General features: G+C 29.4%; 1 protein-coding gene across 2 annotated transcripts in view; it reads right to left on the bottom strand.

The window, feature by feature from the left end:
• The window catches only part of Brd8 (Bromodomain containing 8), an 87,396-nt gene that overhangs the window by 23,230 nt on the left and 51,084 nt on the right, over positions 1 to 13,082 (bottom strand). For both annotated transcript variants that reach the window (XM_075370898.1, XM_075370899.1), the window contains exons 12-13: positions 11,794 to 12,419; positions 1,731 to 1,983 (exon numbers count right to left, since the gene is read on the bottom strand). In XM_075370898.1, coding sequence (XP_075227013.1) covers positions 1,731 to 1,983; positions 11,794 to 12,419 — 879 coding nt within the window. The remainder of the gene's footprint in view (positions 1 to 1,730; positions 1,984 to 11,793; positions 12,420 to 13,082) is intronic.

The raw sequence follows: 13,082 nt of genomic DNA, 5'->3' as shown, positions 1-13,082 counted from the left end.
ATAACGACCTTCATAACGACATTATGATAGGTATAAAAACTTAATTTATAAATTAAAAGTCTCATTTGAAACAAGATTTAATGATTTCTAATAGGATAATAAAAATGTTTAACTTTTAAAACCCCTTTTCTATTGATATTTAAGAATTGTGCTAATAACCTTCTAAATTCAAACAAAAATAACTGATCTTCAGCTCAATTAAAAAATAAATTTATGGAAGTAATTTCAATCCCAGATAGTGAAAAATATATTTAATTTTGGAAATTTCTCTCAACTACCGATTTCCCAAATTTGTATGAGTTTGCTCTGAAATCTTGTTGTTGGTTTGGCTCCACATATGTTTGTGAACATTTATTCACAATAATAAATAAGATAAAAAATACATTCCGATCAAACCTAACTGATTCTCATTTAAGAAACTTGTTATTGTTGGCTTCTTCAAAAATCAACCCAGATATAAATGAAATTGTAAAGGCCTTGCAAATTAAAAAACTTCATTAGAGGTAGTATTCTTTCTTTCAAAATAGTCTGCTCCTTAAAAACAATTTTGTAGAAAAAATAATTTTTTAATTAATTAATTATTAATTTCACTGTAATTTAAATATGTAATAATTGTGCACATCTGAATTCATTTTTTACAACTTATAATTATATTTTGTAATACAGTAGCAATGTTAATATTCAACTGTCAATAATTCATTATAAAATTAAATATTTTGACTTATTATTGTTAAATCAACATATCTATATATATATATTTTTTTTATTAATAATACATTAGCATCATAAATCTGTACAGTACCTAATTAAATTAAAAAATATCTAATATGAAATAAGTTCAGGTGTATTCATAACCATCTGAATAAAAGTTATTTTGAACAGAAAAGTTTTTCATTTAAATCTATTCATTTTTGTTGCTGACTGATGTGATATTTAGGAAAATATTTAAAATAATAATAAGTCTGTTAAGAAAATTATCATGCAAGACATAAGTGAAGTCATAAGCCTAAAGATAAAGGAAGGGTAGAGGGTGGAAAAAACTTGGTTATGAAAGTGACTTTCTTAAGATTCAACACTCAAAGAGTGGCCAATCTTATTGAAAAAGATTGGCCACATATGAGATAGATTATAATCTATTTATTGATAATTATCAATACATAATACTATCATCTGTTCAGCCCATGTAAAGAGATGTGACGATTGAATGAGGAGGTCATTGCAGTAGAAGATACATCAAGAAATAGTATATATAACTCCTCACTTTACTCATAAACTAGCTACATAAAATTCTTGCTTATATTTGATGTCCTCTATCAAATATAGACGACTTCAAACTAAAAAATACTGCACTTTAACTAAAGTTAATATTTTTTTTCCAATTAACACAACCCTTTTAAGATATCATATAGAAAAATTGCACATAACAAAGTCTAGTTATAAAATTGTCTGCATTTTATCTAAATAATTACATGAATAAAATAATAAAAACAAAAAAACATTCTTTTTTTAATTATTTACAACCAAAATGTGAATAAATTAAATTTTATTAATGTAAATAACCATAGCAGTCTATCCCAATTTAAAAAAAAAAAAAAATAATAATAATAATAATAATGATTGGAAAAATTGACAGCTAAGAAAAATTAAATTTTATTAATGTAAATAACCATAACCAAATTGACAGCTATGCACATACGCAGATTGTTGAAGTATTAAAGAAAAAAACTCACGGTAACAGCTTCAATTGTAGCAGGTGCTATACTGCAACTGATACTAGAAGTAACAGCTGATGGCACTGTGGCAGCAGCTGAAGTCAGTACTGATAAAGGTAATGGTGGTAAGGTTTTACTTACTTCTTCAGCTGTAATATCAGTTTTATTTTTATCAGTAACCTCTGACATAACAACCAGTTCACTAGAACAGCTACTGACTCCCCCAGTTGTATCAGTGACTCCTCTATCATCTACCTCATCCATACTGCAACTATAACATTAATTATTATTGCAACCATTACTTAAAAACAATCATAATTGATGTATATAAATTCTTTTTTTTTCACAAAACATTTACACCCTTGTTTGTAGATTGGAAACATGTATTAAAACAAATAATTACTTGGTAAAATTTACAATCAACAAGTACATCCATACCTCATATTTTACAGTTATTGTATTCTTCAGAAATATTTTTTATTCTACACTGACATTTTCATATTCATGGTATTAAAATTTTAGGAATGAGAGTTAAATGTATGAGTTAGTTGAGCCTAAATAAATAAATCTTTTATTCTTCTGATTCGGAAGTAATAAATAAATACGACACTACACAGATCACATCAGGGTAGATATATTAATCTACCAATAAAAAAGTGTAAAAACTACCCCAGCATTTACCTGGATAGATCAACGGAAACCATAGTAAAACCTTGATCAGAGCAGCATCACCAATTTACAATTAATTATAAGATAAAAATAGATATGATTAAAGTCCATATTTATTATTTGAAGTATAAAAATATATAAAATAATGTTAAGGTTAATACATGACGATGCTAACTCAAAAAGATAGCTATACAATAATTTACAATTCAAAAGACATAAATGTAAATTATTTGAGCACATATCTATGTGAAGTTCAATGGATATGCAGTAACTCAGGGTTTTATAACTTTTTTTGTTAGTATTACTTAAAGATTCAAAGGCAGGATAATATTGTTTCTGTAAAAAAAAAAACTTTAATTGTATTTTAAATAAACTGATTGAAAGGATTTTTCAATGGTTTGGTAATTTATTAAAAGTGGCAATGGAACTTTGGCATAAGGTCCTTTCTCATAAGTATTGTATTGAGTTATATGAAACCATATTTTTTTTTTTTTTTTTTAGAATAAACAACTATTCTTTTTAGGAAAACAAACACACTTTTAATTTTCTAAATATGTATATACAGGTGGTACAGACTTTTTTAAAAATCTTTCTATTGAGGCTTTTCCTAAGAGTATATAATCTTAATTTCATATTCGTCATCAGATATGTGAGGTTTACAGGCCTAATTCAATGAATGATAAAGTGCGTAAATGGGTAAGACTGCTCAAGGATGAACGGGACAATGTCCATAATGATGCTCCATGACCTCCTTCTGCTGCTCAAACTCTAGAGTTTATCATATCTTTTGAATGGAAGCAAATAGACCAACCATCATACAGTCCAGACCTTGTGCCTAGCGATTACCACTTGTTCTGCTACCAGGGGTTTCTTGACGATCAGCGATTTGACACCGATGAAGAAGTGAAAACAATGGTTGAGGACTGGTTGTCTGCACAGGTGGTTGATTTTTATGATGTTGACAAACAATTTAGTAAAATACTATGACAAATGTTTAAACAAACAAGGTAATTACGTAGAAAAGCTGCATACAGTGTAAAGAATGAAATAAAAAAATGTTGTTGACAATATTTTAACTAGTTTTGCTTGTATTAAAAAATATACCTTACTTAAAAATAGCCATCATATAAACAAAGAATGCCAACGAAGCCGTGATGGGGAATGCTATTTTGTGCATGTTAATTAATTTTTTCACTGATTTATTTAACTTAAGTTTTGCTGACAAAATCATCCTTGAGTACTCAATTTGACTAGTTCAAGGCTGCTAATTTTCTTTCTTTTTTTATAGCTTAATTTGACTATAGTTTTTCAGAGACTTTTAAGTCTCTGATATGTGCTACCAGCTTGTAATAGTTTAAAAAATATGACGATGTCAACACACAACTGTTTTTAATCACACTGTTTTTCTTTACATTCTTGCATGCATACAGTAATATTTATTTTTTGTTTTTAGTAAAGAAAAAACTGAATATTCTTACATTAAGTTCATTAATAAATATTTTAAATTGTTAGTTTAATTTTTAAATGCAGGTTTAATTTTCATATGCTTTTATTTGCATGCAAACAGATTTTATAACAATTGTTTCCATTTTAATAACAGCTGAAAAATAACAAGCACATAACTATTGTGATATATTTATTCCGCAAAAAAAGTTTGGTGACAAATATTAAAAAAAAACCCCAGTTAGCATTTATATAAAAGTTTAATAATGCAGGTGAACATTTACAATCAATGTAAGATTTCAAAGGAAATTTTTCATTAAAATATAAACAGGTGTCCGACAAAGATACATCATGATCTTTTCTACTGTTGAAAATAATAAAAAGGTTCATAAAACATAGGTCTGAAAATGCTTTGTTTTTGAGTTACAGCCAGCAAATTTTCTGGATTTCAGCTCTAATAAAAACAAGCCCTACTGTAATTTTTGGGCTCCTAATTAAGAAGTAAAGTTGGTAGTTTGTTATGTAATCTGAGCTGGGAAAAAGGATAAAACAGTTCCCACAACTGTATATAAAACACAAAATTTGATGTTGAAACACAAGTTTTTTTTAGGTTTGTAGTACACAATAGCTTTGTTAAATGACTAATAAATGCAGAAGATTTAGTAACAAAATTTGTAGAGAATTTAATTCTAAGAAAATTAATGTAAAACAGCCAATAAAAAGTGAATAGAAACTTTTAAAAATCAGTTTTTTATTGAAGCAAAACAAATGAAAAATAGAAAGAAAATCATGTTACTCATTCTGTACCTAATAAACATTCTTTGGTGTATCAGCATTTACGAAAGAAAGGTTCATACTCTTCCAATGTATTCGTTTTCTGTTGAACACCAAGTAAATCATTGTATTAATGATGAACATCATGTGATTTAGAAAATTCAGTGTAGCCCAGGCACTAAATAATAGGTGAATTTCATGACACACTGGTTTGTCAAAAAACAAAGTGTGACACATCCTACCAAAAGATAATCTTTATCCTTTCATCCTGCAGAAGGTTCAAAATTTGCGGCCAGCAGATTACTCCCAGTGATTAAACTGGCATTGGCTTCTAACAATGCTGATACGGTAAATTCAATTTTATTTACTGATGAAGCCACTTTTATAAGAAACAAAGTCTTCAATTCTAAAAATAGTCATTTATGGAGTAAAGGCAATCCACATGCTGATACTGTGGAAACTAGTTTCCAACACAGATTTTACATTAATATTTGGTGTGGCATTATTTATGACAAAATTGTGGAACTATTTGTTTTCAATGAAAACCTTACAGGAGACGCATACGTTCATTTCTTGAAAAATAACTTGCTGGCTGTTTTAGATAGTGTACCTTTTTACAAACTAGATTGCAAATGATTTTCCAGCATTATAGTGCAACACCACATTTTTCTTTAGTAACTAGAAATCACTTGAATACCAATCTCTTAAACTGCGATTGGCATAAAAATACAAAATGCTATTTCAGGAAACAAATCACTCAATACAGAAATTGTGAACCGACGATTTTCTCGAATTGCCTCATCCACTCGCTCAACGAGATCATCGGTTGACACTCGCTTCCTTTCCTAATTTATACAAAATTATCCTGAGATGTACAAAAAGCCAATGGAGATATTTTACAATAGGGTGGAGTGCTGTATACAGAGTGGCCGGGAAGTCACTGTATCCCTAAAGTTAATGAAAAATATGAGTTAGGATATGTATTTAGAACATACAGTATTTTCGTTAGGGTCAATTGGTAACAGTGATTTACAATGTCACTCACTCTGAGTAAAAGACACTAGTGCTAAAGTGGCTGACACGAGTAGTTACAGAGCGGTTAGTGACAAGTGTATGGGTTCATATGAACCAAACAATAAAGCTAATTAGTGATATGTTTCGGCTATGCTTTAATAAGCCACCAACATCAAAAGCAACAATGTTGGCTTAGGAAAAACATGTGTTTGAATTAGGTAGTGTTAAAGATAGGCCGCGAAGTGGATGAAAGTTAACGCAGTTAGAAACAGGTACTGCTGTTGCAGTTTCCATTGAATAATCCCATATGAAATAAACTTTTATATGGTCAGCTGAACTTCGTTTATCGTGGATAACAATGCAAGACAATATGATAAAGGAGTTGAAAATTACGTCATTTCATCTGATGTTCATCAATGAACTGTCAAATGCAGACAGAACACGCACTGCATCCTGCTGGGCTTTATAAGAAAAATTCCCCATTGCAGTGCACCATGGAAAGGTGCTTTTTACTGATGGATGTGCAATCTATTGCAGTTCATATACCAAAAATGTGTTATTTTGGGTGAAAGAAAATCCTTACTATGCGACAAGAGTTGGAAAGAAATCCAACGCACTTCATGATATGAACTGGAATGATAGCTCATCATTTGTTTGGTCCTTATTTTTTTGACAGGCCAGTGATTGCACAAACCTATTTAGAGATGTTGGAGGCATGGTTAATACCACAACTTCAAGAGAAGGATCTCATGGAACGAGAATGGTTGCAGCAGGATGGAGGACCTGCACAATTTGCTTTATCAGTTTGCACGTTTCTGAATGAAAAAATTCCAGGAAGTTGGATTGACCATGGTACTCCAGTATCACCAGCTTTGTTATCATGGTCACCACAATGTCCTGATCTCACCACACCACACAATTCATTATGGGGAATTATGAAGGCATACATATCTGCACGTCGCTACAACACAAATGAAGAATTACAAGACAATGTGAGGGACACCTTCCGTAACATAACACCAGAAATGCTCCATCGCAAGTCACAGAGGATGTAGTGACATATAGAATTGTATGTGCAACATGAGGGTAAACACACAGACCCAATGAACCATTAAAATTAATGTTATGTATAAAGTGTGTAAATAAAATAATTCATTACTATATCGCATTTGTCATTTATAACTCATTACAAATTTTTAGTTTTAACTTTAGGGGGTATGGTGTCTTCCCAGCCATTCTGTACACTGTGAAGGAGGAAATTTCATTAACTGTAACTGAGGTTTATTATTCTGTTACCATTTATCTTTTTATATATTTTATTTTTTTGTTTTCTATATTAAGAATAATGTTTATTAGATACAGAAATAATACAATTTTTTTGTCTATTTTTCATCTGTTTTGCTTCAATAAAAAACCAATTTTAAAAAGTTTTTATTTACTTTTTATTGGTTGGCTGTTTTATATTAATTTTACAAGAATTAAATTTTCTGCAAGTTTTGTTGTTAAATCTTCCAAATTTATTAGTCATCTAACAAAGCTACACTACTACAAAAAACTACAAAATCTTGTTTTTCGACACCAAATTCTGTGTTTTATGTCAGATGTCTTAAAAACTATTCCCAGCCATTCTGTACACTGTGAAGGAGGAAATTTCATTAACTGTAACTGAGGTTTATTATTCTGTTACCATTTATCTTTTTATATATTTTATTTTTTTGTTTTCTATATTAAGAATAATGTTTATTAGATACAGAAATAATACAATTTTTTTGTCTATTTTTCATCTGTTTTGCTTCAATAAAAAACCAATTTTAAAAAGTTTTTATTTACTTTTTATTGGTTGGCTGTTTTATATTAATTTTACAAGAATTAAATTTTCTGCAAGTTTTGTTGTTAAATCTTCCAAATTTATTAGTCATCTAACAAAGCTACACTACTACAAAAAAACTACAAAATCTTGTTTTTCGACACCAAATTCTGTGTTTTATGTCAGATGTCTTAAAAACTACTGGATTTACAGTTCTGGGACCACTACGGTAAGGTGACTGTTCTAACCTTTTTATTCTAACAATATCTGGTAGATATAATTTATTTTTTTAAATACTTTTAATGATGCACTTGTATATATAATATTTGAATACATATATATATATATATATATATATATATATATATATATATATATATAATTTTTTTTAATTTAATAAATAATAAACTCTAACAGTTCAAAAATGAACAAATTTACATTTTCATAGTCTTTTCAAACCTTAATCAGAGAAGCTATCTAAATTCCTTGCTAAGTATAGAAAAAAATAACAAAAAATCAATGATTTTGAAAATTTTATCAAAAACGTAACTTTTTAAAAAACATAAATATTTTATGTAGCTATTTAAAAAATGTAATCAATCTATTATTTATATTTTGTCTATGAGTAGTAGTAGTAGTAGTATAATACTAATATAATAATAAGTAATATAATAATATAATAGTAGTAATATAATAATAATAGTAGTAGTAGTAGTAGTCAATTTTTATATAATTAATATACAAAAGTAAAAACAAAAGTCTGGGATGGGGATCCACCCTATCTCACTTAATCAAACCCCTCCACTAGAGTTATCGATCTACCATTCCTGTTTTTATTTAACTTATATTAGCTTAGTATACAAATACCTCTTCAAATTTCTTCTTGATGGTTTTGCAGTATACTTTTCTGTTTCTTCGTCTTTGGTTTTATTCAAGAAGAAATTTTTTTGCAAAGTTTTTTCTTGGTTTATTAAGCCTTCAACCTGTTAAAGCTGGGTGTTTTTTTTCTTTTTTACTATATTCTTAAAAAAGTTTTGCTTTGTTTGATGAAACCTCTGTAAGGATTAATTCTCGAGTGAAATTTATAATACGTACACTACTATTGTAAATATCAATAAAAGTGATTTTAAAATATCATGACCGTTACTAAACTACTTCTAAAACAATGTTAAAGAAATAGTTTACTTTTGCTTTATATTAATTTTTTTTCAATCCTTCAATAAAAAACTGAGCCAATATTGTTCAGTGTATCAATCTGTAATTAAAGTTTGCTGTATATAATATTGTCATACATCTCACCCTGAAATTTTTTGAACCAAGTGCAACCAATAGTGTAAATACACATATACAACAGTGGTCAATAAGTAGTTACGGTATACTGGTTTCAGCTTTAGCTATGAGAATTACTGAATACTTGGTTTTTCAATATCAAAATAAAACTGTATGAGTTTGTTTGTGTGAATTTTTGTAAACTACATCTTAACATTTTTTTTTTTAATTCATTTGTCATTAACATGGTTTAATGCTATTCTACTGTTCCTCAGCAATTGTTACTAATTTTTTAACCACAACACAAACAGTACATAAAAATCTTCAGTTATCAGTCTTCTAAATATTGCAGTCTGTCTCTTTAATAGCATCATTTATGCTCTATAAGGGTTGTCTATTAAAGAAACTGAACTTTATTTCTTAAAATCTTTAATTTTTTTTGTAATTTACATATTTTTTCTGACTTCCTTCAAAGTACTTTTCTGCACTAGTCCCAATGTTTTCAGTTACTAAGCCTCTGAAATTCTTTTTTGGTAATGGAACTTACAATGTAACGGATCCGAATCTTATTTCAATTCTTCAGTTGTCTTAAAAATCAGACCTTTAAGGTTGATTTTAGTTTTATAAACTTAGTGGAAAAAAAATTTGAAGCGCAGAAGGGTTGAGGAAGAATAGCTGCAGTGTATTTTTCCAAAACTCTTTGATAAGCATCAGCTCTTGTGGAGGTAACCCACCAGGTTGGTCTTGTGAACTCATCATCGCAAATCAACTAAATTTGACGTCAAGAGTTCTAAGGTTCAAATCTTAGTAAAGGCAATTATTTTTTTAAGGATTTGAATACTAGATCATGGATACCAGTGTTCTTTGGTGGTTGGGTTTCAATTAACCACACACACTCAGGAATGGTCGACTTGAGATTATACAAGATTACACTTCATCTACATTCATATTCATCCTCTGATGTAATTCCTTACGGTGGTTCTGGAGGCTAAACAGAAAAAGAAAGAAAGCTCTTGCGGAAGTGGAGTATCCATGAATTGCTGTCCAATGCGTCTGGCTATCTCTTTCTCACTCCCTCTCAAACTCTACCAACTATTGAATAAAATTCTTTCTCTTATTTATCCTTTATTGTTACTTTGTTACCTTGCAGAAAAAACTCCTGATCAACAATGTGAATGAGAAAACAATCAATATCATTTCTTTGAGGCAATATTTGAAGATCACTTGTGCTGGATTTTTAGTTGAAATGATGATTTCCTTGTTTCTGTGATAAATGTACTTTGGTTTTCATGTCACAGCTGTACAATTATTGGCTAGCAGCTATAATAATAAAATTTTTCATACTTCATATGGGTTCAGTTTTTTTATCAAAATCAAGTAACCCACTTCTGATGTTTCACAGAGAATTGGTCAACATTTTGCCTTATAATAACTAATTTTTTCAACATAAACAATGTTGATCAATGTTTATGAAATTATGTACTTAAAATATTATAATGTATTTTTCACAACAGTAACTTAGAGATGTCATTGAAACATTTGCTGTAATTGAAATAAAATTCTTATGTACTAAGAAACCAAGTACCAAAACCTAAGTAAATGAAATCAATATCACTGAATTTTTGTTTTGAATAGTACACCAGGTGCGTAAATATGAAACCAGAATTTTTGTATAGAAAATACATGTTTATTGTATGAAAATTATAAAAAATATTTTATTTGAAATACTATCCATTGCTATCTATACATTTTTCCCCTATGACAATTTATGAATACCACGCCAAAAAAACTGTAGCTCTTTTGAGGCAAATCAGTCATCGAGCTATTTTCATAAGAAGTCAAGTACTGCTCAGCAAGTGCGTGTCCCATCGATGCAAATAAATAGTAGTCAGATGAAGCCAAGTCTGTTGAGTAAGCCACATGTGAAAGTATTTCCCAACTGAACTTTTCATCATTTCCTTGATTGGTTTTGCTGTGTGAGATGGTGCATTATCATGAAGCAAAATCAATCTGTGTAGCTTTTTTTGAGATTCTGGTTGTTTTGAAACCCAACCACCAAAGAACACCGGTATCCACAATCTAGTATTCAAATCCATGTAAAAATAACTGACTTAACTAGGACTTGAACGCTGGAACCCTTGACTTCCGAATCAGCTGATTTGGGAAGACGCGTTCACCACTAGACCAAGCCGGTGGGTTAACATATTTATACACCTGGTAATATAATTATGAATAATATTACACTTTAATCATGAATATACCTTGTTTACTTTTATACTTAAATTTTAATATTATAAAATTTAGATCAATAGACTTGGCAAAATATAAGCAATAAACAAAAAAATTTCTCTCCCAAAAAAACAAATAATTGAATATATCTTGAAAAGAGATAGCCCCTCGTGGACTTATTGACCTTTTCCTTATCTTTCATCCTTCATTCTTAGGCATGTACATTGGAGTCAATTCAATCGCCACAGGCCCATCTATAGTACTATATTGGCAGCCACTATTTTACTGAAGCTTAGTGGGTGGTGATTTTGTGAAATTATGCAGACTTTTATTTCTACCAGGCAATTGCAAAACGACTACTGCACACACTATTGACTGAGGTGTTTCTGGGTAAATCCTTCCTATTTCTGTTCTTAATCAATCAGTTAATCAATAAAATCTGAACATAACACGCTTATAAAATATATCTAAGGATTGAATTAGGCAAGACATCACAGGCAACGCAAAAATGCTAATCCTGTATATGAAAATTAGTAATAGCTATCAGCAGTTTCATATGTCAATAAATGAGAGTGTTATTTTTTTATTTATCTATCTTTTACTGAATATTAATATTTTTGATTAATAAAAAGTGGATATCCATGTCTGAGATTAGATAAAACATTCTTAAGTTAGTTCCTAACTATTTGCATCTATAATTTCAGGTGGTTTTTTATGTTGAGTTTTATTTAAGCGAAATATTTATTGTAGAAAAGAGAATTCATTAGGAAAGAAAAAATGTTGAAAAATTTAAGGATACCACTAGAACAGAAAATTCACTCATATGTCCTAACAAACTTATAATACAAAGAAAGGTGTTTTAAAATCTGTACTGACCTTGAAGAATCCGGTTCTGGTTCTCGTTCAGCTTCATTATTTTCAAAACTTTTACATGAATGTTCATCACTATTACTCACGGTTACATCGGTTGTCATAGCAACATTTACTGTCACAGCATTAGCATCTGATTCATTTAAATTGACTACAGTAGAATCACCATCAGTAAATTGTACGACATTGCCGTCAACAACTGTTGCATCATCCACAACAGTACTACCGACTTCAATCACATTATCTACAACCGTCTCAATAATTGATTCACTATCACTTGTAACGGTAGTAGTAGTGACTTCAACTATCTCACCTTTATTATCAGAATTAATACTCTCATTAACATTACTTTGTTCTGCGATTACTTCGTGTGCACTATCACCATCAATGGCATCACTTTCTACAATAACTTCAGCACCTTCTATAATTTGTTTCATTTCACTTGCAGAAACATCACCAAGACTTTTAACCATAGTCTCAACGAGCAATTTATTAGCATCTTCAATCTCGGTGTTATTTTCATTACTTGATAATATGACTGACGGTTCATCACTGAGCAGATCTAATTTACCATCAGCAGCTAATTCCAACTCACTACTTGTAATTTCAATAGTTTCTTCTTTAATATCAACCTAAAATAAAAATCTTATGAAATCAAAACTGTAAAATTCAAAAAGTAAATAATCAACTGGGTAATACTAAATAACTGAAGAGCTAAGGTTTAAGCTACATACAAACAATTTGCTAATAGATTTCAATGCTGTATTCTAATTTTAACTATTCTCAATAGTTTGCCAACTTGTTATCGCATCATCTGAACCTTTATTTATTTTTAAAATTGAACCACATAGATTAATAGCTCCTCACTTAATTTATGACTAAAATGACTTATTTTCCCACAGCTTATTTACAGATTTTCAAAATAGTCCAATCTTGATACGAAAACATATTTTGAATTTTTATTTGCTAGTAATAACATATACTTTATAAACAAATCTGTCTACTATGTTTTATCTTTATATATAAATTCTTTCTTCTCCTGTTTGAAATTAGTCCCTGTTTGAAATGATCAAAATATTTTCTAAGATAATAGAACCAATAATTTTGGTCTCAGATGCAAAACAGTCAGTTCTTGCAATTTATTAAAACTTAATAACTTCATTTTGTTTTAATTTGCCTGTATGCTACCACTTTTTAGTTTTAGTTTATCTTATAGTCTGACTTCTACTATAACAAACTTATTAACAGTATCCAAATATTTTCCTTGGTATGTTTTACAATCAATTTTATTTTAA

Source organism: Lycorma delicatula, chromosome 7, assembly GCF_047948215.1.
Source record: "Lycorma delicatula isolate Av1 chromosome 7, ASM4794821v1, whole genome shotgun sequence".
Lineage (NCBI taxonomy): Eukaryota > Metazoa > Arthropoda > Insecta > Hemiptera > Fulgoridae > Lycorma > Lycorma delicatula.
Note: the sequence above shows the minus strand (reverse complement) of the source record. Positions and strands in the feature narration are given on the sequence as shown.